Raw genomic sequence first — 27,636 nt, forward strand, 5'->3', positions numbered from 1 at the left:
GTGAAATGCGAATGCTTAGAGTCTGGAGTTACTGATTCCGGAGTGATCTGATCAGTGGGACTAAACGAAAAAGGAACTGGACACTTGTAGAGCGAACCTGCGATGGAGCACCGAAATGCTCGAGTTACCTAGCCCAGAGGCTGCGGCTGCGTGAAGTTCGGCAAGATGTCGGGAGTCCTCGTTGTAGTCTCAGGAGCCTGAAAGAAGAAGTTGCTGGCAGGCGACCAGTGTCGATGTTCAGCGAGATCCAAGCCTGGATCGGTGATAAAGGAACCTGAAAGCAGAGGGGACTCAGTTCTCAACCGCTAGCCAGCGATCGTGTGGGCACCAGGAGGGGACCGGCTGAAGTCACCTCGACCAGGTGAGTGGATGACGTCGGACTCGGCTGTTCCTCGGACCAGGAGGCGCGGCGGCGACCAGGATGGAGGGCGAGCTGTCCCACGAAGGTGTCTGCTGTCGATGATGCTGGGCCCAGGAATGGGGCAGCAGGTCTTGGCAGTGGCAAACCCACGCGGTGGAGTCAAGATGGCGTCTGGAGTGGACCAGGAGGGTCCGTGATACTCCTCTGTTGAAGGGGAGCAAGAGCCAGTCTGGAGCAACCAGACTAGTGATGAAACAAACGTGGTGCGTCGTGAAGAGGTCCACAAGCCGGTCGGCAAGTGGTCGGACAACGCGGCGAACAGCAAGGAGCGGAAGGGCCCCCACGCAGACCTCGTGGATGCTGACGAGGCAGACTTCGGTGCTGGAGCTGCTCAGGGTTAGGGCTTCTCAAATCCTAGGTGCACTCACTCGAGGGTCCCTCGGTGGGCGTGCTAGATAAGCGTCGTGCAGGTTCTGAAGATGGCCGGTCCCGCAGGTCTCGTCACACCTACGACTCTCAGCTGGGCTGATGATGTAGGTAGAGGTCAGAGATGGCAGGGACTCGGGTCTCGTCGAGCTGGGCAGTCTTGATCCGTGGGAGAGACGTGCAGCAAACCGCAAGCGCTTAGGTGGTGCCTGCTGGTGCAGGGTGGCTACTCCTTAGCCACAAGGGAGAGTCTTCAGAAATAGTCAAGAGTTCCTTTCGTGGAAAGTAGTTCAAGATTCAGAATTATCCAATTTGGGAAGGGGACTCGCTCCTACCTTTATTCTAAGAAAAGGGGCTGGCCCGTGACTAGGTCCTACCTATGGGTGGGGCCAGGAGGGGGGTGGTGACACCCCTATCCTTTGTCCGGCTTCGCCCCGGCTCAGGGGCAGGGTTTCCCCCGAAACTGGTTTGAGCCGGGCTATGCACAGTGAGCACCGGGGTGCCACTTGCAATCACCTTCCTTTCAGCCCTGCCTACCTGGGATACACAAACCCTGTCTGGGATGGTGCTAACACCGCCCTCGACAGGAAACCCTTTGTCCAAGCTCCCCTCGCTGGAAGGTCTCCCAGCAGCAGGAGGTCAGACTTGTGTCTGGTGGCAGCATCCATTTTGTGATGCTGAGGCTTGAGTCAACTTTAACCGGGGTTCAAGGTTACGTCCATGTCGTGCCCCTCTAAAAGGGGGGAATGCTAACCCCGTCGCCAGGACTGGCGAGGGGTTCGTATTCCAGTTCGTATGACACCTTACTCGACATGTGTAGGTGATGCGATGCCAAAGTTAGCAAATAACCGCGAGGATTATAATGCATTAAAAGTAGTTGGCCCGCGTCACCATGGAACGGCTATTAGGACTTGGTTCCGCAAGCCGTCGACGGGCTCAGCTCGCGCCAGAGCACCGTCCCACATGATTCCCCGCACTCTGCCTTCAGGATTGATAAGGCCTGCCATAGGAGTGACTGATAGGAACCCATGTGTCCATTCTAGGGTTAGGTATAGGAATACTACACCTACAGCAACGGGTGATTACACCACGCTGCCCCAGCTGTCGTGCAGCCAGTTGTGTCAGATTTGGGCGGCCATCCAGGGGTGGCATAATACATGCTGCAGCCCCTGGTAGGCCCTGGGTACACCGATGCCCTGGATACCTGTGGTATGCTGAGACAGGGACTGACAAGGCGGCCCAGTTCCAATTAGCGGATGCACCTAATGTACATGTGTGTTAATTTCGAGAGAGAACAGCTAGGCCGTGGGTCTGATTGGCAGGCCCACAGCCAGGGAAAGTCGTAAACCAATGAAGCAAAAGCAAAAAATCTGGGTGATCATAGGATTGCAGACCCTACTCTCCTACATACAGGTCCAACAGTATGTTTCCCATCAAATTGTAAATCAGCATCAAATTTCCCCACAACTTCCAATCTTTTGCCCCCATATGCAAAAATTCTAATTTGAGATTCATGCACAAAAGTGTCACTAATTTCACCAAAATTCCTCTCATTCAAGAATGTGAAAGGAGAACCAGAGCTCGCCAAGAACTTCATACCTATCTTGTTGACAGAAATTATACAAGACAGGGTTTTTTACGTGACACCTCCATAGATGATATCTCAGCAACTCCACTCTTTCCTTGGCTTGTTGAGGATAACATTAGAACAGTATTGCCATCCCCATCAGAGTCACAGAAATTCTCCTCAATACTCTTGACAGACTGCAAGGGAGCAGGTCGTTGACCAATATTTAAATCAGGATATTCAGTTGATAGACGTTTTTCCTGAACTTTCTTATTATTAGTTCTTTCTATCAATTGATCTCTAATAATTTTATCTTTGGGAGCATTGAAGAAACTTGTGGCATTCAAGGGCAATATTTTTCCTTGGATTAAAACATTTATCTAATGTGCTGATAATGGACACATATTCATCAATCACCACTGTAGAATCACTGTCCTCCCCTCCCAATGTAAAAACACTCACAATTTATAGCAGTAGAGTTTTCAAAATATTCCAAATGTATACTAAAAGCGCCTTCTTCTTTTTGGACATAAATGTATTCCCATCAATTGCCTCCAAATAAGCCTCAAAGGTTTCCTTTCATTGCTGCCAATTCAATGGTGGGGTTCCTGGTACTTGCAGAAATGGTGCTGGTGCTGGTATACTATCCATGACATGACTCACCTGGGTGAGTTGTTGCCACTAAATGCAAGTCCTGTCACAGTATATTCTACCCTAAGATGTGCTTATCATTGGTACAGATGATGACTAGAATTAGAATGCAAACATGTGTTTTGCAAGATTCCGAATGCCATGCCAGCTGGCAAACACTTGACAATGGTGTTCAGCAGGTCCTCCTGTCATGGAAGGTTGGGACAGGCAGATCTATCTTTTTGGCTTTCCTTTTCATGTGCCTGATACTAAGATACAGTGCAGGCAAATTAACCAGCAAATCATCAGTAACACCAATTGATGTGGGTGATTCATCCTCATTCAAGATGGCTGACACGTTGTACAAACGATGAGTGTGTTTCTGTCCATGATTGTGCTTCCTCGGGCAACTTACAAACCAATCAAAATGGCCGCTGAACATATGCAATAGCTAAGGGCATGCAGAATGACGTGCACAGTGTCCCTGTATTGACGCGCACAGAGTTACTTCCACAGGTAGTTTGGCCTAGTGATTTGGCCGAAAACACATATGTGCGGCATGAAACCAAGTCCCCCAAACAGTCAGACCCACCTGCACAATTAGGGTGACCCCAATCAGGCAGAAGCACTGGCAACCTGCAAAGGTCGCCCAATGCCCAGCGGAAGCAGAAGCACCGCTGGTCACAGAAATCGTCGCCACTGAAAGGAAGTCCAAGACGTGTGGTGGCACTTAAGGTAAGTTTATTAATCTCCGTCTCTCCATCCCGGCAACAACTGCGGATCCTCTGAACCTCCAAACTTTGAACCCCGTCGCAGGGTCCACACAGGGAAGCAGAACCACCTAACAGTCCATCCCTACAACCCTTTTCACCCACTTTGACCTCACCGATGTTGCAGCTCATTATGAGTAACTGTTACAATTTGGAGAACTCAAAGAAATGTATCAATATCATTAATTTCCTGTAGGGCTCCTGAAATGCACTGTGAGCACCTAAAAGTTGGAAATTTGATCCAAATGTAGGTGTCATCCTGTGGAAGAAAATGTATTGCTTTTTAACTTTGGCCTTTCTGAATCAGCCATAGGTGATATATTTACCTAGATATTTCATTATGATGCAACTCAATTTACTGAAGTGTGGTCGACATAACATTAATTTGCATGACAGGAGTAAAGTATCTAGATGCTTTATATTTTTCCAGCGTTACATATCTAAAGTATCTAAATGCGTTGCATGTTTCAATAGTTAGGTAGCTCAAATATCTTAATCCTTTGCATTTTTTAAGAGACAACTATCTGAACTATTGCAGTGTTACGTAATTTTCAAGAGTTAAGAATCTAAAGTATTTAACTGCTTCTTACTTTTCATGCATAAAGCATTCACAATATCTCAAATTGTTAATTAAATCCAAGATAAATGTATGCCAATATATCAGTCAGAATTCATTTTCTTACCCACAGATAGACAGCAAGCATTCTTCGATGGAATCTCTTTGCGCTTTGGTGAGTGAGCAGCCTTTGGAAAGCCTATACACAGTGTGTAACAGGGAGTCAATGAGGGAAGCGTGATGCTCAGTGCCAGCAAAAAGAGGAGCACACCGAGTCAGCAAAGGCAAGACGGCAGTGCAGAGGTAACGATTAAGGGCCAAGGCCATGTCGGTGGCACTTAGAGCAGCCTACAAAAGAAAGATAAAACAATAATTAGAACTTGATTCTCTAAGCTACTGAATCACACACACAGGGCAAGGTATGACTGTAGATGCCAGAATGTAGGCCCCAGATATAAAGGTGACGGTATTGAACCAACAACTGTCTGGTAATTGAGTTACAAGACTTTTATTTCACTCTACACCAGTATAAAAGCATCTCTGGTTGTTTCTGATCGCACTGTGAGCCATCTCAGTCGTACCATACATTACACTCACTGACAATGAACTCAATTTCTGGAAACTTTTAATGACGTGGCGATTTGGTAACTAATCTGCCCCATGCACTTTGGTGGACTCTGTGTTGCGTTGCTAGTGCTGGGATGCCTAAGGGTCGCCATTCGTTCTACAAATGTGCATAGAATAGAATGCTGCATTGTAAATTTTGTCCATAATACGAAGTAGCTTGTATCAAAAAACAACAGCAGGCACTTTCTGAAATACATGTCATGTTAGAACACCAAGGCAATACAAGGCATGCGTCATCCTAAAGAAGATCATCTACTTGCAGTCTGGAAATGTGATAATGGACAGCTGGTATCAGTGCGATTTGTTTAGCAGTGGTGATAGTAGTTGGGCATTGCCCTTTTGTGTTCTACTTACTGTATGTGTTCATGTGGTTGTAAGGTGTGTGGGTTCAAAATGGCTATGCCTTCTCCTTTGTAAGGGGCTCCATGCAAGTGAAAGAATCCCATCCACTCAGAATTACAGTCCAATTACAAAAACATGCATGTAAGCAAATCTGCCCCTGGGCATTTACTAAATTGTGGCACTCACAAAGAAGGTGAAATGTAGTGCACTACACAGGGACAGCGGACATAGAGGTTTACGGGCACTGTGCTCACCTCTTAATGGAAGAGTGGAGTTATGGAATGGAATTATGATCACACAGACAGTCAGAGAGACCCCAAATCCCTGTTATAGGAGACATAGTCTGTGACTGCGTCCTTTCTTTTGAGTGTCTTCATATCTTCCTAAGGTAGGGGAGGCCAGGCATACATGGAGTTGTAGTGGTGGGTGAATCCACTACACCATAACAGTTTGCTGTGCAGGCTTTAATGCAGGCGCACAGAGAAAAAGTGCACATGAATGTAAGAATACACATATCTGTTGGAATAGGAAGCACAGCCTGGCTGTGCTTGTGGACCCTGCAAGTCTGCATGTGGAAGTTGACACACAAGCACCATATGTCTTAAAATAAGATTATTATACATGAGTGAAAAATGAATCCAAGTATTTTCTCTTGTTCTGAAAACTTTACACAGGAGAATGAAACTTGAATTCACTCACGCTCATGTCCAAGATCCTGCTTTTTTACACAAAGGAAACACAGACATTCAGCACCTTCTCATTTCCCATATATGATAATGCCTCAGGTGGAGGAAACAACGGACACAATGAAAGATATGAATAATCTAGCCAGCAACCCTTCTCTACTCCATTTCAGAGAGCTAACAAAGACCGGCAAAGCAATAGATCTGGACTTGCAAGTTGGTGCAATGGTTACTTTTTTCAGTTGCACTGCCAGGCCAGAACAAAAAATTCCTGTAGGATAAGAACTGCCCTCCTCTCATCAGTGCTGCTGCCAGGGAAAAACATTGTTAATTAAATTATTATCTAAGACACTTTCATAGCATTCCACTGTCATGTGTGTGCCCCTAAAAGTTCAAGCAGCAAGAAAAATAAAGTGATCACAGCTGCGTGGAGGGCAAGCAATATTTTGTTCAAAGACAACACTTTCCGCCCAATCAAAACATATATTTCTGGCTCTCAACATGTAGGTGGAATCAAAGCCCCTTTTGTGATGCCAAAATTGCGAGAGCTGTGCTGTCAAGTCAGACAACAAAACGACAAGCCACTATCTAAACATGGCTGACATATGCTTCCAATGCATTTTTTAATTTAACTATCACACATAATTTAATAGAGGAGTATGAGTGCTTCCTAGCAAGCAGGTGTACCTAGAGCAGCTACAGTAACCCTTTCAAATTTTACATCACATCACATGAAAATTTGATTCTTATAAGTGCATGGAAGATATCTTATTGGTTTTGAATTACTGTAACCTGAAGGCATAATATGAACATATAAAGGATTACTACCATGGATAAAGAATGGAAAAAAACATTGGGAAAGTAAAGTACTGTTCTCCTATCATTGGCACTTACGTGCACTTCTTTTTAAGCTGATTTGCCAATATGATCAGAAAACATGCAGCTACTCACAGAGCAGGGGGAAGACAGCTGACCCATTAGCACCTGATCTATTCTGTGGTAGGCTATAGAAAGATGTGAATGGCAGTTGTCCGGTGGATAAAGAAGACTGACACAACAGACGTACATTGTTTTACTTATTTATTTGGTTAAATAAGCCTGGCAAAATAGATAAAGCTGTGTCTAGTCCAAACCTATAAACTCCCAGCACTATATTACATGAGTATTTATTTCATGGGACTTTACAAGGTACTGCCTAATTCAGTCATGATTGGCTATTGTCTACATTTCGCCTTCCATTTAGCCTAATCGATCCATGCAGAAGAGAAAGCAGGACAAGCAACTATAGGTAAGATCACACGTTTATACATATAGTCCAATCCGTTGGTGTGAAAATGAAATGTGACCTGCTTACATGTGGGTAGCAGATGCAACTTGCATTTAATTTTACGCTTTTGAGGATAAATATATTGAATATCCTCCATCAGATTTCTTTTTCTCTCAATTGACTGTCCATTCCACATAATTTTTATTTACTTACTCATTTATTTGGGTTCAGGTGTACCCTTGCTCGCAGCTAGATCCCAGGGGATGACAAAGCGCTATACAATAGTGTGTTTCAATAACTTATAAGTAGAAAAAGTAGCTAGAACAGCTAAGGATGGTATCAGAATAAAGCATGCCTGTCAGTATGTGTACAACATAGGTGTGGATTTGCATAGCAATTACAACAGCAACATAGTAAGTACGATACTAAGTTTAAAAAACTGAATATGCTTAAACATCGGAAGAGGTTCGATAGAGAGGAACAATTGTAGGACAAAAGGGATGTCAGAGGGTAGCACTGGTGTTGGCCCTATGAAAGAGTACCCACAACATAAGCACAATAAGTGCAAGGTTTCTGTACCTGTCTAATATTAACCGTTCTGAAGTAGCAAACAGAGACAAACATAGGGTAGGGCAGGCCTAAAAACATCCTCACCTTAAACAACAGAATCTATGGACCCACCCCACAGCCCTACCATCTTCCAAAAAGCAGAGCTTAGTAAGAGCGAATCAGCACACCTTTGGTAACAAGGCTCATGGAACTGCTAAAAGTCGCCCAGTGTACATCCTCCTCACTTCAATGTCTGTGTCTCTGCTTTGCCCCAAGACCCAGACAGAGGTCCTGGACCTCACTGGACACTACAGGAGATTTGTCAAGGAGTATGGCACTATTGTTGCTCCCTTGACAGAGCTGACTTCAAAAAAGCATCCCAGACAGGTGATCTGGATTTAGGAGTGCCAGACTGCTTTTGACACCCTGCAGAAGTTCTTTGTGCACGGCACCCATGCTCAAGGCCCCTGATTTCTCCTAGGACTTCATCGTGCAGACAGATGCCTCAGAGCATGGCACAGGGGCCATGCTGTCACAGCTACAGGAAGAGGGCCAAGATCAACAAGTAGTCTTCATTAGCAGAAGGTTACTTCCTAGTGAACAGGGGTAGATTGCAATAGAAAGGGAAGCATTTGCAGTGGTCACGGCACTGTGAAGTTGAGACCATACCTGTTTGAAGCTCACCTTCCAGGTTTAGACAGGCCACAGACTGCTTACATGGCTAATGCAGATGAAGGGTGAGAATCTCAAACTGTTGAGGTGGTCTATCTCCCTACAGGGAATGGATTTCACGGTGGAGCATTGCCCTGGAACTGACCTCGCCAATACTGATGGTTCCTCCAGGTTCTTCTGCCTTAGTGACAAGAACTACCATGAGGGTGGATTGTTCTCTATGATTTCAGCTGGAGGGAACACATGTTGGACCTGACGAACAAGTTACTTACCTTCGGTAACGTTTTTTCTGGTGGATACAGTATCTGCCTGTTGATTCCTCACCTTGTGAATATCCCCTGCACCAGCAACATTCGGAAACTTTTGTAGCAGTCCACGCCGATGGGGTCGAAGATGACGTCACAGAGACACGGCTCCGCTCGCGACTCCGCTGACGTCACCGACTCCATAAGAAGACCTCGTCGGCGTGATGACGTCAGTTCCGCCCCTTTTTTCCATGCCTTCGAGGCACACGGACAGACTGACAGCAATATATACATACACAGTATACACAGTACACAATATGCATATCAACACACCCAGTGTGGAAAATAAACAACAAAGCACAAGAATTAACATAATGCTTTTGACAGTGATAAACACACTTGAAACCCATCAATAGAATTACAGGCATAGAAATACCGGTATAGAAGGATGGACAACGAGGATGCGGGTGGGTCAGTGAGGAATCCACAGGCAGATACTGTATCCACCAGAAAAAGCGTTACCGAAGGTAAGTAACTTGTTCTTCTGATGGATACATCTGCCAGTGGATTCCTCACCTTGTGAATAGATTCCACAGCAGTCCCCACTCCCGGAGGAGGGTGTCCACCCTTCTATACCAGAAAGTCCTGAAGGATGGATCGCGCAAAATGTCCGTCCCTCCTCACCTCAGTGTCCAAGCAATAATGTTTTGCGAAGGTGTGGAGGGAGGCCCAAGTTGCCGCCCTACAAATATCCTCCACTGGAACCCCTCTAGCTAAGGCAGATGTGGAAGACTTTGCTCTGGTAGAATGAGCCCTCACACCCTCCGGAGGCTCCTTACCAGCTAGGGAGTAGCAAATCTTGATGCACAAGACAATCCACCTGGAAAGGGTGCGCTTGTGCACCGCTCGACCCTTCCTGCAGCCAGCAAAGCCCACGAAGAGCTGGTCATCAACTCTGACGTCCTTTGTCCTGTCCAGGTAAAAGCTCACCGCCCTCTTAGGGTCCAAGCGGTGAAGTCTCTCCTCCTCCTTGGAAGGGTGAGGGGGAGGATAGAAGGAAGGAAGGGTAATGGACTGCCCCAGATGGAAGGGAGTTACCACCTTAGGCAAAAACGCAGCCCTGGTCCTGAGTACCATTCGTTCAGCATGTATGGTCAAGAATGGGGGTTTTGAACTTAGAGCTTGAAGCTCACTTACCCTCCTTGCCGAGGTGATTGCAACGAGGTAAACTGTCTTAAAGGACAACAGCCTCAAGGGACACTTGTGTAAGGGCTCGAATGGAGAACCCATAAGATAGGTTAGTACAAGATTCAAGTCCCATTGAGGCACAATAAAGAGAGTATGAGGAAACTTGTTTGTAAGGCCCTTAATAAAACGAAGAACAATAGGTGATTTGAATAATGACGGCTGATCCGGCAAACAAAGGAAAGCCGATAGAGCCGATAAATATCCTTTCACAGTAGCCACAGCAAAGCCTTGCTGAGCAAGAGAAAGGGCAAACTGTAGAATATTAGACAGACGAGCCTTCAAGGGATCAATGGACCTCTCTCCGCACCAAAGCACAAATTTAGACCACCTATATGAGTATATAGATTTGGTGGAGTGTCGCCTGGCCGATAAAATAACATCCACCACATCTGGTGGGAGAGAGAAAGAATTCAGGTTGCCCCGTTCAATCTCCAGGCATGAAGGTGTAAGCTCTGGAGGTGGGGGTGTAGAACCTGCCCCTCCGACTGCGAGAGGAGGTCTGCCCTCAGAGGGAGACGGAGCGGAGGGCACGAGGAGAGGTGGAGAACATCTGTGTACCACACCCTTCTCGGCCAATCCGGGGCGACCAATATGACTTGGGCCCGGTCTTGGCGAATCTTCCTCAGAACCCGAGGAATCAAGGGTATGGGAGAAAACGCGTAAAGGAGTTGTGAACCCCAACTCAACTGAAACGCGTCCCCCAACGCTCCCTGCATCGGATACTGGAGACTGCAGAAAGACGGGCAGTGAGCATTCTCGAGAGTGGCAAACAGGTCCACCCGAGGAGTCCCCCACGTCCGAAAGACGTAACGAACTACCTCTGGATGAAGCCTCCACTCGTGGTCGGCGGAGAACTGCCGACTGAGACTGTCTGCACGAACGTTCAGAACCCCGGCCAGATGATTTGCCATTAGACAAATCTGATGGACCTGAGCCCAGGACCATAGATGCAGGGCCTCTCTGCAGAGACAAAGAGACCCCACTCCTCCCTGTTTGTTTATATACCACATCGCGGTCGTGTTGTCAGTCAGGACTTGAACAGACTGACCGCAAAGGGAAGGAAGGAAGGCCTTGAGTGCCAAACGTATCGCCCGCAATTCCAGAAGGTTGATGTGAAGCAACCTTTCTTCTGGAGACCAAAGACCCTTGATCTCCATATCCCCCAGATGAGCACCCCACCCTAAGGTGGATGCATCCGTTATCACTGTTAACACCGATGGAGGTAGATGGAAGGGCTTTCCTTGGGACAGATTGCCCTCCACGCTCCACCAAGAAAGATCCGCTGCAGCTTCTCTGGAGATCCTCACAGACTCCCTGAGATCCCCTTTGTACTGATACCACTGCTTGCGGAGGCACCACTGGAGCGCCCTCATGTGCCAGCGTGCATGGTTGACCAACAGGATGCAGGAAGCGAACAGACTGTGCAGGCGAAGGACCTTCAGAACTGGAATGACCGCTCCGCTGTAAAATAAAGGAATCATTCCCTGTATGTCGAGAATCCTTTGAGGAGGAGGGAATGCTCGACACACAGTAGTGTCCAGTACCGCACCTATGAACAGGTTGCGCTGAGAGGGCACCAGGTGAGATTTGGGTACGTTTATCGAAAAACCTAATTTGTACAACAGCCGAGTTGTATCCTGCAGATGACGCAGCACCTTCTCTGGCGACTCCGCTTTTATCAGCCAGTCGTCCAAATAAGGGAAAACTGAAATCCCCGTCCTTCTGAGATGGGCTGCCACCACTGCCATCACCTTCGTGAAGACTCGAGGTGCTGAAGTAAGACCAAACGGTAGGACCGCAAACTGATAATGTTGCGACCCTACCGTGAAACGGAGATACTTCCTGTGCGACTTCAGGATGGGGATGTGAAAATACGCATCCGGCAAGTCGAGCGACACCATCCAGTCCTCCTGATTCAGCGCCTGAAGAACCTGCGCAAGGGTGAGCATCTTGAACTTCTCCTGTTTCAGGTAAAAATTCAAAATTCTGAGGTCCAATATCGGACGTAACCTGCCGTCCTTTTTCGGAATCAGGAAATACCGGGAGTAGCATCCCTGACCCCTTTCCTGCTCTGGAACCACCTCTATCGCACCTATCTGAAACAACTTCAGGACTTCCTCCTGCAGGAGAAGACGGTGGTCCTCCGAGCAAGCCCCTTGGCAAGGAGGGTAATTTGGAGGGAATTCCCGAAAGGGAAGGGCGTACCCATTTTCTACAAGATCTAGAACCCAGAGATCTGTAGTTACAGATTCCCAATCTTGCAGAAAATGGGTAAGCCGGCCCCCCACAGGACCAACATGATCCGGAATGTCGAATCTAGGGCTGCTTTGCAGTGGTGGGAGGAGCTGAGGAGGAGGAAGAGGAGGAGGAGAGCTGACGTGAGCCACGTGTGCGACCCCTAACTCTTCCTCTGTAACCTCTCGACGAGTAGCCTTGCTGCTGCTGCTGCTGCTGGGACGGTCTATAGGAGCGAAAAGTCGCCTTTCCAAAGCCCAAATATCTTTTAAAAACACCTCTCGGCTGGGATTGAAGGCCCAACGACCTAGCCGTAGCCTTACTCTCCTTGAAGCGTTCGAGAGCAGCATCCGCCTTCTTCCCGAACAAGCCAGACCCATCAAAAGGCAAGTCTAATAAGGTCGACTGCACATCCGATGAAAATTCAGAGGACTTTAGCCATGCACCCCTCCTGGTGGCAACAGAAGACCCCATGACTCTGGCAACTGAGTCTGCCGTGTCCAGTCCACTCTGAATGACTTGTCGAGCAGCTGCCTGGGCATCAGTCAGAACTTCATTGAAGCCAGCCCTATCCTCCTCCGACAGCTTTGGCGCAATCTTGTTCGCCGAATCCATTAGCGCATGGATATAGCGCCCCAATAAACACGTTGCATTCGTGGACTTGAGAGCCATGCTGGCTGATGAAAAGACCATTTTGGCCGATTGGTCCACCTTTTTGGCCTCTCTGTCCCCTGGAACCTGAGGAAAGGCCCCCTTTGACCTTCCCGAACAAGCCGCCTGGACCACCAAGCTCTCAGGCGAAGGGTGCGACGTCAGAAATTCAGGATCCCCTGGAGCCACTCTATATCTCCTTGCGACTGCCCTGGAGACCGCAGGAGCTGAAAAAGGCTTGCGCCATACCTCCAGCACAGGCTCCATAATAGCCTCATTGAAGGGTAACAAAGGCTCCGAGACCGCTGTAGGTGAATGCAGCACCTCAGTAAGTAAATTAGGCCTGAACTCCGTGGACGGCAACTGTAGGTCCAACAACTCTGCAGCTTTTCTGATGACCGCATGATACGGCGCTGCATCTTTAGAGGGCTCATCCGATGGTGGAGTGATTTCCCACTCTGGAGACAAATCCAGTCCACTTGCCTCCTTCAGTTCTTCGAACACCTCCTTAGATTCAACTAACTCTCCCTCTTCAGCCTCTTCCAACAGAAAGCGTCTCTCATCCACCACTCTCTGTGCTTCCCTCCTGGAACAAATCCGCACCAGCGGCGTCGGCGGCGCCGTGTTCGAATCCGACGGCGCCGGCAGCGGCGTCGAACGTGGATTCGCTGGAGCAGCCGGCGTCGAACGAAGTCGAGTCGGCGCCGGTGAAGAGGGAAGCGGCGTCGATGTTCTCGGCGCCGGTAGCTGCCAAGACGGCATCGCCGGAAAGAATGGCATGAACGGAGCTTGAGGGTAGACCTGCGGCACTTCCAAATAGAAAGCCATCGGACCCATCGGACACACAGGTGCACCAGAGGTATACATGGCCCTTGAAAACACCCCGTACATCGCATTTAGATAATGCGAGGGGTCTTGTCCTGGACCAGGAAAAGCAGGATACTGGTCAGGCAACACCGGACTCGGGCCTGGCGGCGCCGACGGTGGAACAAACGGCGTCACAGTCTCACCCGGAGCCTGAAGATCCTCACCCGGGGCCGGAAACGGAGCCGGAGAATCAGCTGGAGCCGGAGATGGAACCGGCGTCGGGGACGATACCGGCACAGGAGATGCAGCCGGAGCCGGCGAAGTCACCGGAGAAGAAGGAGCTGGAGGCGAAGCCGGGACCGGAGAAGGAGACACTGACTCCCTCCGACGTCTAGTAGGCGACTTCGACTTCGGAGCCGTACCTTTGTCGGAGTGATGATGTGAAGAATGCCTCCTCTTTTTCTTATGCTTCTTACTTTTCGAAACATGCCCCGAAGTCGACTTGGACGCCGACCTCGACCTCGACCTGGATCCAGACCTCCTCCTTCCTCTTTTTTCTTTCTTCTTCATCCGAGCGATGAAGAGCTTCGCTTCTCTCTCCTTGAGAGCCTTCGAGCTCATCTTGCGGCAGCTGGAACAACCACCCACATCGTGGTCGGATGAAAGGCACCAAACACAGTCCTCGTGTGGGTCGGTAATAGACATGTGCTTGCCACATTCTCGACAGGGCTTGAAACCCGACTTCCTTGTCGACATTTTCGAAGAAAGACAGAGAATTCTCAGAATAAACACAAAGTAACAGGTAAAGCTACTAGTAACGATTCCCGAAATCCGTTGGCGTCGTCGGCGCGGAAAAAAGGGAACTGACGTCATCACGCCGACGAGGTCTTCCTATGGAGCCGGTGACGTCAGCGGAGTCGCGAGTGGAGCCGTGTCTCTGTGACGTCGTCTTCGACCCCATCGGCGTGGACTGCTACAAAAGTTTCCGAATGTTGCTGGCGCAGGGGATATTCACAAGGTGAGAAATCCACTGGCAGATGTATCCATCAGAAATCCTTAGCATGCTCCTACCCTTCTTTTTGCCTTCCATCCGCCATTTTTTGCTGACTTTTTCTGGCCTTAGGACTCTGCACAATTTATCACTGCTAACCAGTGCTAAAATGCTTGTGCTTGCTCCTTTAAACATGGTAAAAGTGGCTTATCCTCAATCAGCATATTTTAATTTAGCTGTAAGTCCCCAGTTAGGTCGTACTACATGTACCCAGGGCTTGTAAGTTAAATGCTACTAGTGGGCGTACAGCTCTGATTGTGCCACCCACTTAAGTAGCCCCTCTAAACATGTCTCCGGACTGCCATTGAAGCCTGTGCATGCAGTTTAAACAGTCATTTTTAGGGCAGATTGCAGTGTATTTCAAAAGCTTGGCGTGTACTTTTAACTTTTACATGTCAATCAATCAATCAATCAATCAATCATGGTTGTGTAGAGTGCACTACACACCTGAGAGGACCCCAGGGCTGATTCATGTTGAAAAGAGAGAGGTTATGCAGCCCCACTTCTCTTGACCATTTCCAGGCCCCAGAGAGTCCACGTCCGGGTCAATTTATGAAAAACCAAGAGGGCGTGCTCTTGTGGGCAGAGAAATACAGAATTGCCTACACCCAGCGGGAGCAGAAAGAACAGCTGCTCCGGCCAGGTAAAAACAAGGGAAAAGGAGAACCGCCAGGACTGTGGGGCCTTACCCCCCTTTCCCCCAGCCACCAATGTCAAAAATGCTGTAGCTTGCCCCAGTTGGGCACTGAGGCACCATGACTTTAAAAGGTTAAATAAATATAGTATTCTGACTCCTGCCTTGCTATCCCCACAGCCCCCCAAAAAATTTAACATGTGTGTGTCCCAGGTGGGCACTGGACACCCAAACAAGAAAAAAAAGAATAATGAACGAGTGTCAGGATTGGAACCATTCAATTATTATTCACTGCTCCGTCATGGGACATACCATAATCCCTTGCGAGTGCTTGTTATTCATATTTTTGGGATCCTGGGCGTGCCCGCAGAAGGGGAAGAGGCACCACTGAGCGTTGTTTTTTATGTTGTGGGGGCTGCAGGGAGTGTTTGTACTGATGAAAGTTTGCACTAACATTTTCATTGACATCTACACCAACAGGCCAGTTCAGAATTGCATTTTTGCAATGGTGAGCTGGCAGAAGTGTTATTTTTGCACTTGTCAGATAACCCTAAATTATTCCGTTCCCATTGCAATCTGTGTGAGCAATAAAGGTCAGTCTAAAATTCCAAACTTACTGGTGGGGTTGATGTAATCCATATAGGGAAGAACATGCATGGGGGAAAGAAGGAGGAAGGGAAAGACAAAAAAAACATGATAAAGGAAGGAAGCAGGAATGACAGATAATCTGCAGGACTGAGATAAAGGGGTAGGGAGTGTCTGGTGGTGGATTAAAGAGGCATGTGGTGGAATCAAGTCTACCACACCTTGTTATTCGGCACACCAGCATTCAACATCATGGCCACAGGCTACTGTGTAAAACTTGGAGCTCTGTGTTTATTCTTTTACACATTAAGTTCTGCACACACACATATATTTATCTTACTGTGTCCAAAGAAGCTGCAGCACGAAGATCAGGCAAGAATCCAACTTCAAGCAGATGAAGAAGGAAATCCTGGTCTTCAATACCATACACTCTGTCCAAGAATAGAACCATGGCTGCTTTATGATCAGGACAAAAGCCAGCAGACATGTCCGGTTCCACAACAGTGCCATCTAGGAGGGTAAAGAATCACAGGAAAACCTAAAGCAGGCAATATTTTGCACAACACGCTGATCATGAGCCTAAGCATTCTAAAAACACATATACGCATTAGGACACATAGCGCATCTTTCAACATTGTTCCTACACACTTATCTCTGTCATATCAAACTACGAACACTGGGAAATGTTTAACTGACCCCCTAAGAACCTAGATCACATTTTCACTGTAGTAAAACCTCTTGGTGGTATTTGATCCAGAATCAACCTTTTTCATGATAGAGTATCATCTAGGGTAAATAACTATAAGTAGCTAAGCCATAAAGTCCAGAAGAATCTGGTGCTAGAGACAAAATATAATGGAAAAAGTTGCATGATCGAGCACTGCAGTTACAAAGGAAGAACTTTGAACAAAGGTGCCATATAAAACAATGAGGAAAGGTGATTGAACTAGACTTTGTGCTGCCCGGCATGCAAGTAGACTTTTTTGGGGTCTTCTGCAAAGAATCGAGTTCAACTTGTGGATTTTTGTAGTACAGTGTACAACAAAACCACTGAGCTGAGATACATGGTGCCCAAAATGTATCTGGTCAGTGATTCCTTGGTGTTCTGAGTACTCCAAGGTGTAGGCTTTGTGCCATATTATGTCAGTGTAGTGCGCTTATTGCTATCGAAGATTGTGAGACCCTAGTACATGCTAATGTGGGTGCAACCAAGTATTTACAGCCCTCATGAAGTTCAAAAGAGTTGAGTTATTTCAAATTGGTCATCATTTACCCAAAAGGCCTGGGCAGGAGCGTGAATGTATTTTTCTTATCAAATAGTCAGTATAATTTGCTTGTTATCAAATGCATCAAGCAGGGGAGCACAAAAGAAGCTTTTGGAGAGAAACACAAATGGCTTGTACATGAGCCAGAAGGTTTTGTACTTCACCTGTTTCCTGAATAGATGCTTGTGCAGGGAGACCTGGGCCAGATTATATAGTTCTTCCTGCTCATATGTGAGAAAAATGTGTGCTCTTGCCATTTGTATCAGTTGCAGCCTTTGTAAAGAATTTTATGGTATATTGCATGACAATAATCCAGTCACAAGAGATAAAAACTTCCACAATAATCACTCTGTGGCAATATTCTTTCAATGTTTTGATAATATACTGGCATTTCTATGGGACATGTTATGCCACTGATATGCAGACATAGTGTATTCAGCAATCAACTGACTTTCCACACAGTACTGGGGTTACTAATGTAGATCAGGATCTAATTAAGCTTGTAGTCAGCCCATAGGCTTGATTTTTACCCAGGAGGATGGAGATGTGTTAGTGGTGTTCATTGTGGGTGAGTATTCCCGAGCTAACAATATTGGGTGTCTGCCTGAAAAGGTTAAATGCTTGCCATTCTTTTAGTGCATTCCATATGGAGTTATAGTTTGACGTATCACAGTGGGAAGTGATTTCTGAGCAGGTTGATAACAACCAATAAGTGCAGTATTGGATGTATGTGAGTTGTGCTGCTTAGTGTGCTCTATTAGAAGATTGTGTGTGTTGTTTCTCAGTGGTTAGTGCTGTTGCGTGCTAAGTGGCAACCAACTTTAGGCAAGTCCTGGCTGCACTGGATATATTTTATATGTTCTGTTGGGTGTTGCCGAGTAAGAAGAGGGCGGTACATACAGAGTACAATATTTATGTTGCTTAGATGAGACCATTAGGTTACAATGAACCCTGAATGAAAAGATAAATATGTTACCAGCACTCTGAAAGGCCTTTGGCACTAAAGTGGTCACAGTGAAGACTGGTATAGGTGCATCTACAATGAACTATTGTGCTTGTTGTCTTGTAGAGGTATTGGTTACCACCTATCACTTACCAATAACTACTGTTTGATGGCAAGTGTTTGGCTTTTCTTGATTATAGGCATGCACCTATGGCAAACCAAGCCAAGAGGCAGTGCAGAACTGTGTGCCTATACTCTAGTGTAATCACAGTGGGCCCAGTAGACTAGGTGGTGACATGATCACTACCTATGGAATATTTTGCAGCCAGATGATAATGCCTACTCCTATAAACGTACACCAAGCACATCTGATGAAAGCAGGATAGCAATTAAAGCTAGTGATGTGAGTAGGACCTTTGCAAATTGTTCTAATTGCAGATTCCATCTATTACTCCCATTCGTACTCAGAGAGCCCTTTGGGTTGACATCTAAAGCTCAACTCATGTTTTCAAATGACCCCTCATCGCTGTCATGGATGACTTAGGCACAATCCTCTACTGTGGACAGACCACCACCCTCATCGTCCACAACCTCTCCGCTGCCTTTGACACCGTCTGCCACCACACACTCATTACCAGACGTAACACAGCAGTAATACAAGAATCAGCTCTCATATGGATAGCCTCCTTCCTCTCCTCCTTCCTCTCCGGAAGAACTCAACGAGCCAGGCTCACACCGTTCACATTAGAACCCAAAGACCTCATCTGCAGAGTCCCACAGGGATCATCACTCAGCCCTACACTTTCAACATGTACATGACTTCTCTGGCTAACATCATCAGGTCCCACAAAATCAACATCATCTTCTACGCTGACGCACCCAGCTCATTTTTTCCTTCTCAGATGACACTGTCTCCACCAAGACAAACCTCAAACAATGCATGACCAACTGGCCAATTGGATAAGAAAACTGCTTCAAGCTCAACACCAACAAATGATGGACGGAATGCTGAATGATTCAAACATTCTCCCCCAGTCAAGAGATATGTGATTAATCAGTTGTTCTTTTGCCCACTACGCCACCCCAGTTTGGACCCAGCCATATGCAAATCAGTATTGAGCCTGTGCCTCATGGGAACAGTCCAGACCGAACTGCCAAGCCAGGTCCTCCCTAGACCTGAAACAAGCATTCTGCCACCAGTTTTGGGGTATGTCTGTCCATCAATTGATCTTTTTGCATTTGTCACCCCGAGTGGGACGGGTATGCCCAGACATGGGTCCCTTGCTCCCATGCCACTGGAGTCAAGCTATCCTGGCTGATGAGGGCTGAAAGCCCGAAACCGGTCCTAGAATGCTTGTTTCTAGTTCAGGGAGGACCTGACCTAGCAGTCCCGGCTGGACTGTTCCCATTGGGTGCAGGGTCAAGACTGATTTGCAAATGGCTGGGTCCAAACTGGAATGGCATGGTGAGCAAAAAAACTATGGATTTAGGTCCAGATCTCGGTACTGGGGTGAATGTATGACATTGTTCTGCATTCTGTCCATCAATTGTTCTTTTTGCATTTGTCACCCCGAGTGGGACGGGTATGCCCAGACGCGGGCCCCGTGCTCTCCATGCCATTGGAGTCAAGCTATCCTGGCTGCTGAGGGCTGAAAGCCCAAAACCGGTCCTAGGATGCTTGTTCCCAGTGCAGGGAGGACCTGGCCTGGCAGTTCGGGCTGGACTGTTCCCATTGGGCGCAGAGTTAAGACTAATATGCATATGGCTGGGTCCAAACTGGAATGGCATGGTGAGCAAAAAAATGATGGATTTAGGCCCAGATCTCTGTACTGGGGTGAATATATGACATTGTTCTGCATTCTGTCCATCAATTGTTCTTTTTGCATCAAGCTAAACACCAACAAAACTGATGTGCTGAACTTCAGGAATAAAAGCTGACCTTGGGACTCGATCTGATGACTCCCAGAACTTGGACCCACACCCACTCCAACCGACCAAATTAGGAACCTAGGCCTCATCCTGGATACCAAACTCACACTGAAGTCCCAGGTCAAGGCCATGACCTCCTCATGTTTCTACATCCTGTGCATGTTATGTGACACTTCAAGTGGCCCCACTAGACACCAGGCATACCATAACGCAAGCCCTAATCACAAGCAGATTGGACTATGCAAAACACACTATATGCTGACATCCCAACACATCTTATTCATAGACTTCAAACCGTCCAAAACACCAATGTAAGACTCGTCCTTGAACTCCTGCACCAAACCCACACCACTCCTCAGAGACCTCCGTTGGCTCCCCATCCAGAAGTGCTGCCTGTTCAAACTTCTCACAAATGCAATCAAGTCACTACCCAACACATGACCTGTTCCTCCATCACCTCAATCACCAGCTTCACTTCCACCAACCCGCAAGACAACTTCACTCAGCATCACTCTTACTCGCACACACACCCAGTATCCACAGAATTAGAACAGGAGGGCAATCACTCTCCTACTAGGCCGGCAAATTCTAGAACGACAAAAAATCAGGGCCTCCTCCTCACTTCTTGAATTCCGCAAGAAGCGAAAGAACTGTCTTTTCAATTTGTCTTCTTGCAGGTCCAAAAAGAGTGCCTATACCACATGCCTACACTCACCTACTTAGCACCTAGGTACTTTCAAAGGTGTGACGCAGCGCTCTGCCAATCTACCTTACATTGCATTATAATACCTTACATTACATCCCTAAGTGGATGAACTTCAGTGAGGTAACCTTTAGTTGAAAGGAAGCTAAATCCTTGGTCAAATGATCACTCATGTGGTTGGTAAGTTTCTTCCTTGACTGCTCATGACTGATCCGGTCTACAACACATAAACCATGCTAACTGCAGTCCTCCGTATGAGCCATTCAAGATCACAGATACCCCTGTTAGTTCAAGTGGAAATGAGGTAGAATGCACGACTTCCGTCCTTTTTCTGTCAGACATTTTTGCTCTCTTCAGTAAGGATGACATTTTAGGGTGATAAAACATAAAACCTTTGAGAGAGAACAAGCAATGTTGTGAAGGAGATTTAATTGTATCCCACTGATTAAGATAGAACACCCTCACAAGTTACTGCAATTGTGTGGAGTCAAAATAGTTAATCGCCACACCATCAAATTAGAAACATAATAGTTAATCGCCTAACCTTCAAATTAGAAACATGATGAAGGGGAATCCCTGGCAGATGGACACTATTGTCTCTTGAGGAGCAAGTATAGTTACTTTCAGATCACACACGGTCCTGCTCAGAGGTAGTAGTGTCCTTCAAGTGCAGTCAGTCCAAGGGCTATTGGTTATTCAGGAAAAGATGGTTAGAAAAACAGCATTCTGAGGGCTTTGAACTGTAAAAGTTGAAAAGTCTTACATCGGAGATGCATCAATTTAAGCAGCTGTATATTATATTAAAAATTGTCGAAAAAAAACTATGGGGCATATCAGCAACAAACAGTTAGCGCTAGGATAATTATCGCTGGCTAGCGTGGATTTTTATCGCTGGAAACCCAGCGATAATCTCACGCAATGTGGCGTTAGCATGATGATAGGAACTCACAAACTTAGCCATGATATCCACCTTCCATAGGATATCATGGCTAAGTCAGTCCTGAAGCAGGCGTAAGGAAAGTAGCGATAACAGGGGTTATCGCTACTTTTCTTGCTGCTATGCTTCATAGCGTGGGGCTTGATGATAGGAGAAATGTCGCTTAGCGACATTTCTCCTGTCATGTCTGGTCAGGAACGCCCACTTTGCATCTCATTAGAGATGCAAAGCTGGGCGTTAGGAATTTCTACGCTAACACAAGTTTTCACGCGTTAGCGTGAGCTTGCTAATTAGGCTATAAAATGATCTCCGCTTTTCGGACGAAAACGGCCACAAAAGCGACGATAATTCTATCGCCTCGCTGATATGCCCCTATATATGTTTTTTTTCCTCTGTTGTTTTCAAGTATTTTTGCCGTCTTCAGAAGAAGGCAATATTTAGGGTTATAAGAAACAAGATGAGTTGATTAACATTTTTGTGTACATTGGCGAAAAGGGTCTGTGATTTCTTAGTTTTCAAAATGGTACGGTCTCTTGGGTATAAGAGAAAAGCATGCTAAATGAAGGCCATAACGTGGATATTTTTTGCTGGATATGAAAAGTAGTATTTGGAGCATATATATTAACAGTATTAAAAATACTACATTTAGTGTTATGCAGTTGGTTAGTATGCACTGCAAAAACTATTTTTCAAATGTAGGTGAATTGTGAATAGTAAGCCATTGAATAAAACTGGTGATTTTGAACTAGGAGAATTGAAGGGTGTTAGACTTGACAGTCATAGGGTGGTCTTCCCTCCCACCTACTCCACTTATCTGACCTTGTATTTGCATGCTTTAGGACTCTGTGCACTTTACTATTGCTAACCAGTGCTAAAGTGCTTGTGCTCTCTCCCCTAAATATGGTAACATTGGTCCATCCCCAACTGGCATATTTAATTTACTTATAAGTTCCCAGTAAAGTGGTACCCTCTGTACCCAGGGCCTATAAATTAAATTCTGCTAATGGGCCTGCAGCACTGAAGTAGCCCTTTAACCATGTCTAAGGCCTGCTATTGTGTAGCCTGTATGTGCAGTTTTATACTGCCATGTATACCTGGCAAAGTAAACCTTGTGCCAGGCCCAAACCATCCCTTTTTATACATATAGGTCACCCCTAAGGTAGGCCCTGGAAAACCCAGAGGACAGGAAGCAATGTATTTTTAAAGCAGAACACCTACTTTTAATTTTTACATGTCCTTGTAGTAAATAAACTCCCAAAGTCATTTTTCACTACTGCAAGGCCTAGTTCTCCCATAGGATAGCATTAGGATTACCTTCTTACATTTTATAAGTGTAATTTCCATTTGTTAGGAGTTAAACCCCCCAGGTTTGTTGTCTCTGGGATCCTAATTTAAGATCCTAACTTATGGTGTAGTTGGATTTTAACTGACAATTCAGGAAATGCCACTTCTAAAAAGTTGGCATGTTCTTACTTTAGCCATTTGAGGCCTGCTGCCTGTCTCTGATTAGTCTGGGGTGGGTGAGAGCTGGGCTTTGTGTGTTCTCCTCAAGAGCCACACACAATGGGAGCTTAGGCGTTACTTGAGGGGCCATCCTGGGATGATGGGAGGGAGAAGCTGGATCCAGCCTCACCTACACCTGAATAGGATGTGTCCTGTTCCCAGACACAGGGCTGCATACCCCCTTGTAGTGAGTCTGGAGCAAGCTAGAAAGGCAGGACCTCTGTGCACTTCACAGACCTGTCTTATAAGTCTCCCCCACTTCAAAGGCCCACTGGGTACAAGTACTGGACCTCTGACACCATGTATGGAGTACACTTCTGGACCTGTGAAGACTCTCGCTAAGAAGGACTGTTGTGCTGCTGAAGGACTGCTGTGCTGCTGGACTGCTGCTTTGCTGGACTCCTGCCTTGCTGTGCTGCGCTGCTGCCTGCTGTTCCCCTACCTGGGTGAGAAGAAGTGAACCTGCATCACTTGAACCCAGAGTGACTCCAAGGGCTAGCTGGTTGGCCTCCTGATCCGAAGTCTCAGGGCCACAAAAGACTTCCCATTTACATGCTTTTGCACCAGGCCTATGCTAACTGTAATTTTGCCCTGGAAAATGGTGCCACCCCAGTCCTGGACCCTTGGAAGTGAGGCCTGAGGTGCTTGCTTCAGCAAAACCCATGGATCCTCTGTCGACCCAGCACATTAGCACCATTGAATGGACCACAAGCAGCACATCACTCCTGTTGTGTGGATCGGAACCAGCGTATCGCTCCTGATGCTTGACCAGAACTGGCACATCACCTCTGCAGTGTGGATCGGCCATGACGCATCACCTTCGTAACCACCACTGCACAAAGTCTTGACATCTCCCTCGACAGCATCCTCAACAACATCGACGAATCTCTGCATCACAGCTCTTCTGAGCCGACGCATTGTCGCTGCTGCGCGGATCCGGACTGGTGCATCACCACCACTGCGTGGATCGACACCAAGACATCACTTCAGCCCGCATCTTCAAAGTCGACGCAGCCAGTATCAATATACTTTTATTCAGCGGGCTTAATTAGGTCCCTGTCTCCGTCCCACGCTCCATCGCAGTCGGCCTGAAGAACAAGTTACTTACCTTCGGTAACGATGTATCTGTAAGAAACATTAGTTAGTTAGATTCCTCACCTTAGAATATCCCCAGGCGTCAGACTGGATCCGGAAGATTTTTGTAGCAATACCCCTTGCGCGTCGCTAGGCGTCGTCTGCGACTCCGCGTCCGTCGTTGGCGTTGTGCGCCGGAATGACGTCTAGCCGAGGTGATGGCTACCAGGAAAGCAGTCTTAAGAGTCAGAAGACAAAGAGGACAATTGTGAAGAGGCTCAAAGGGAGCGCACATCAGAAATGTTAAGACAAGATTCAAGTCCCACTGAGGCATTACGAAAGGGACAGGTGGGAACGTGTGAGTAATGCCTTTAAGAAAGCGTGAAATACAGGGGACTTGAAAAGAGAAGGCTGATCAGGAAGCCGTAAGAAGGCAGAGATGGCAGCAAGATAACCTTTCAAGGTGCCCAAGGCAGAGCCCTGCTGGGCCAAAGAAAGAAAAAACAGGAGAACCTCAGAAAGAGGGGCGGAAAGGGGATCCACAGCCTTTGCTGTGCACCATGCCACAAATTTGTTCCACCGGCAGGCGTATACCGTCTTTGTGGAGGGACGCCTGGCTGCCAGAATGATATCACAGACTTCAGGAGGCAAGTCAAATGGCATCAACTGCCGCCGCTCAATCTCCACGCATGGAGGTGGAGGCTGGACAGGTTCGGGTGGAGGACCGACCCTGCTATTGCGACAGAAGATCCTCCCGAAGGGGCAGACGTATCGGAGGATCGGTCAACATACTGAGTAGCTCGGGATACCAGTACCTTCGTGCCCAATCCGGAGCCACCAAGATGACTTGGGCCCGGTCGTGCCTGATCTTCTTCAGCACTCTGGGCAGAAGTGGTATTTTTCGGAAAGGCGTACAACAGACCGCAACTCCACTCGCGACGAAAAGCGTCGCGAGCGAGTGCCGCCTTGGAAATTCCAACGCGCAGAACTGCTGACATTGCGCGTTCTCGTCGGTGGCAAATAGATCTAACCAAGGCTCTCCCCACTGCTGAAAGAGACCTTGCGCCACCTCTGAGTTCGGACGCCATTCGTGATCCATCATGCACCGGCGGCTGAGTTCGTCTGCTCTGGCATTCAGAGAGCCCGCCAGATGTTGACCCACTAGGGTGATGCCCTGGTGTTCCAGCCATGTCCAGAGGTGCAGGGCCTCCTGACAAAGGGTCCACGACCCCACCCCGCCCTGTTTGTTGCAATACCACATGGCGGTTGTGTTGTCTGTGAACATCTGCCCGACACTTCCCCGGACAGAGGGAAGGAAGGCTTTCAGTGCAAGTCGGATCGCTCTCAGCTCCAACAAGTTGATGTGGAGGCGAGACTCCGCCGGAGACCAAAGGCCTCTGATCTCCACCTCTCCTATATGGCCACCCCATCCCAGGATGTACGCATCCGTCACTACGACATGCTCCTGTAGGGGTAGGGAGAGGCTCTTGCCCGTGACCGAATCGCGGTCCGTGAGCCACCACTGCAACTGCTGTGCAGTGCCCTCCGAGATCAAGACATGGCCGGACAGGTTGCCGTGATGCTGGGCCTACTGAAACTTCAGGTCCCACTGCAGAGCCCGCATGCGCCGCCTGGCGTGATGCACTAGTAGGATGCAGGAGGCCATCAGCCCCAGAAGCTGCAACACTAGCCTGACCGAAACCCAGGATAGAGGCCGAAAGATGGGAATCAGGGCCTGTATATCCCGGACCCGCTGTTCCGGTGGATGAACCTGGAACTGCGCCGAATCGAGAACCGCTCCGATAAAGAGGAGCTTCTGAGAGGGGCTCAGGTGTGACTTTGGCACGTTGATGGAAAACCCCAGCAAATGCAGGAGATCCACCGTAGTCTGGAGGTTGGAGACGACAGTCTGGCGCGAGCCTGCCTTCAACAACCAGTCGTCGAGATAGGGGAAGACTGGAACCCCTGATCTGCGCAGATGAGCTGCGACCACCGCCATCACTTTCGTGAACACCCGAGGGGCACTGGTAAGGCTGAAGGGGAGCACGATGAACTGAAAGTGCTCCTGACCCACCGTGAACCGCAGGTAACGCCGGTGGGCAGGACGGGGATGTGGAAATATGCGTCCTGCAAGTCCAACGCTACCATCCAGTCTCCAGGGTCGAGGGTGTAGGAAGGTGGATATCTGACTATGGTTACCCCCAACTTTTTGCCTAGTGTCTAGCTGGTTTTTCGACTTAGTTGGCCTGAGATCCTGCCATTCAGGGTCTCAGGCTGTCTGCTCTCTCTTTAAAATGGACTCCATGTACCCTAGGTACATAACCAATTGGTAAGGATCACCTTATTGGACCCTGTACAGTGTACCCTAGGTACCCAGGGCATAGGTGTACCCTAGGCCTCCCAGGGGCTGCAGCATGTATTATGCCACCCCTGGTCTGGCCTTCCAATCAGACACAACTGGCTGATCACTCAGCTGGGGCAAGGTCGTGTAATCACCCCTTGCTTAGATATAGTATGCCTATATCTACCCTTATATATAGACACATGTGTACCTATCAGTCACTCCTATGGCAGGCCTTAACAATCCTGGAGGCAGAGTGCTTGGTAACATGTGAGATGGTGCTCTAGCATGAGCTGAGCCTGTCTGCAGCTTTCGGAACCATGTCCTTATAGCTGTTCTATGATATAGCCTACCATATACTCTTAAAGTGCCTTATAATCTTAAACGGTTATGGTAACTATGGTTTGGCTTTATCAAAACATGTCGTGTAAGGTGTCTAACACTTTGGAATAATACCCCCATACCATTTCTGGTGATGAGGATATTATTCCTCCCTTCTAGAGGGAGAGACATGTTAAAATCCTACTTTGCTGTTTAACTCTAACCAAAGCCTCAGCATCACAAAATGGATGCTGCTGCCACAGACACAAGTCTGACCTCCTGCTGCTGGGAGTGATCCCAGCCAGGGAGGCCTGGACAATAGGTTTCCTGCTTGGGGAGGTGCTAGCACCTCCCCAGACAGCCTTTAGTGTATTGGGGCAGGGTGGGCTGAAAGGAATGAGACATGCCTGGGGCACACAAGGTGTTCCTTGCATAGTCCAGTTCAAACCGGCGCTGGGGCACTCCAGCCCCAGCTCTGGCGCGAAACTGGACAAAGGGAAGTGGGTGTAACCACCCCCTCCCAGGTCCCACCCATAAGGCGTGACCTAGCAGGTATCCCAGCCCCCCAGATTAGTATAAGAGTGGGAGTTGGGCCTCAAGACTTTAGATTATCCTGAACCTGCAAAACTGAACAGAAACTCTGGACCTTCGACATTCGACGAAAGAAGAAGACTGAAGAATCTCCCTTGTAGCCAAGGAGTGGCTACCCTGTGC

The 27,636-nt window shown here is 47.7% G+C and overlaps 1 protein-coding gene across 1 annotated transcript in view; it reads right to left on the bottom strand.

The window, feature by feature from the left end:
- The window catches only part of RYR2 (ryanodine receptor 2), a 3,458,987-nt gene that overhangs the window by 1,248,166 nt on the left and 2,183,185 nt on the right, over positions 1-27,636 (bottom strand). Inside the window, exons 47-48 of the mRNA XM_085612346.1 lie at positions 16,247-16,416; positions 4,438-4,658 (exon numbers count right to left, since the gene is read on the bottom strand). Of these exons, the coding sequence (XP_085468472.1) occupies positions 4,438-4,658; positions 16,247-16,416 (391 nt within the window). The remainder of the gene's footprint in view (positions 1-4,437; positions 4,659-16,246; positions 16,417-27,636) is intronic.

Source organism: Triturus cristatus, chromosome 6 (genome assembly GCF_964204655.1).
Source record: "Triturus cristatus chromosome 6, aTriCri1.1, whole genome shotgun sequence".
Lineage (NCBI taxonomy): Eukaryota > Metazoa > Chordata > Amphibia > Caudata > Salamandridae > Triturus > Triturus cristatus.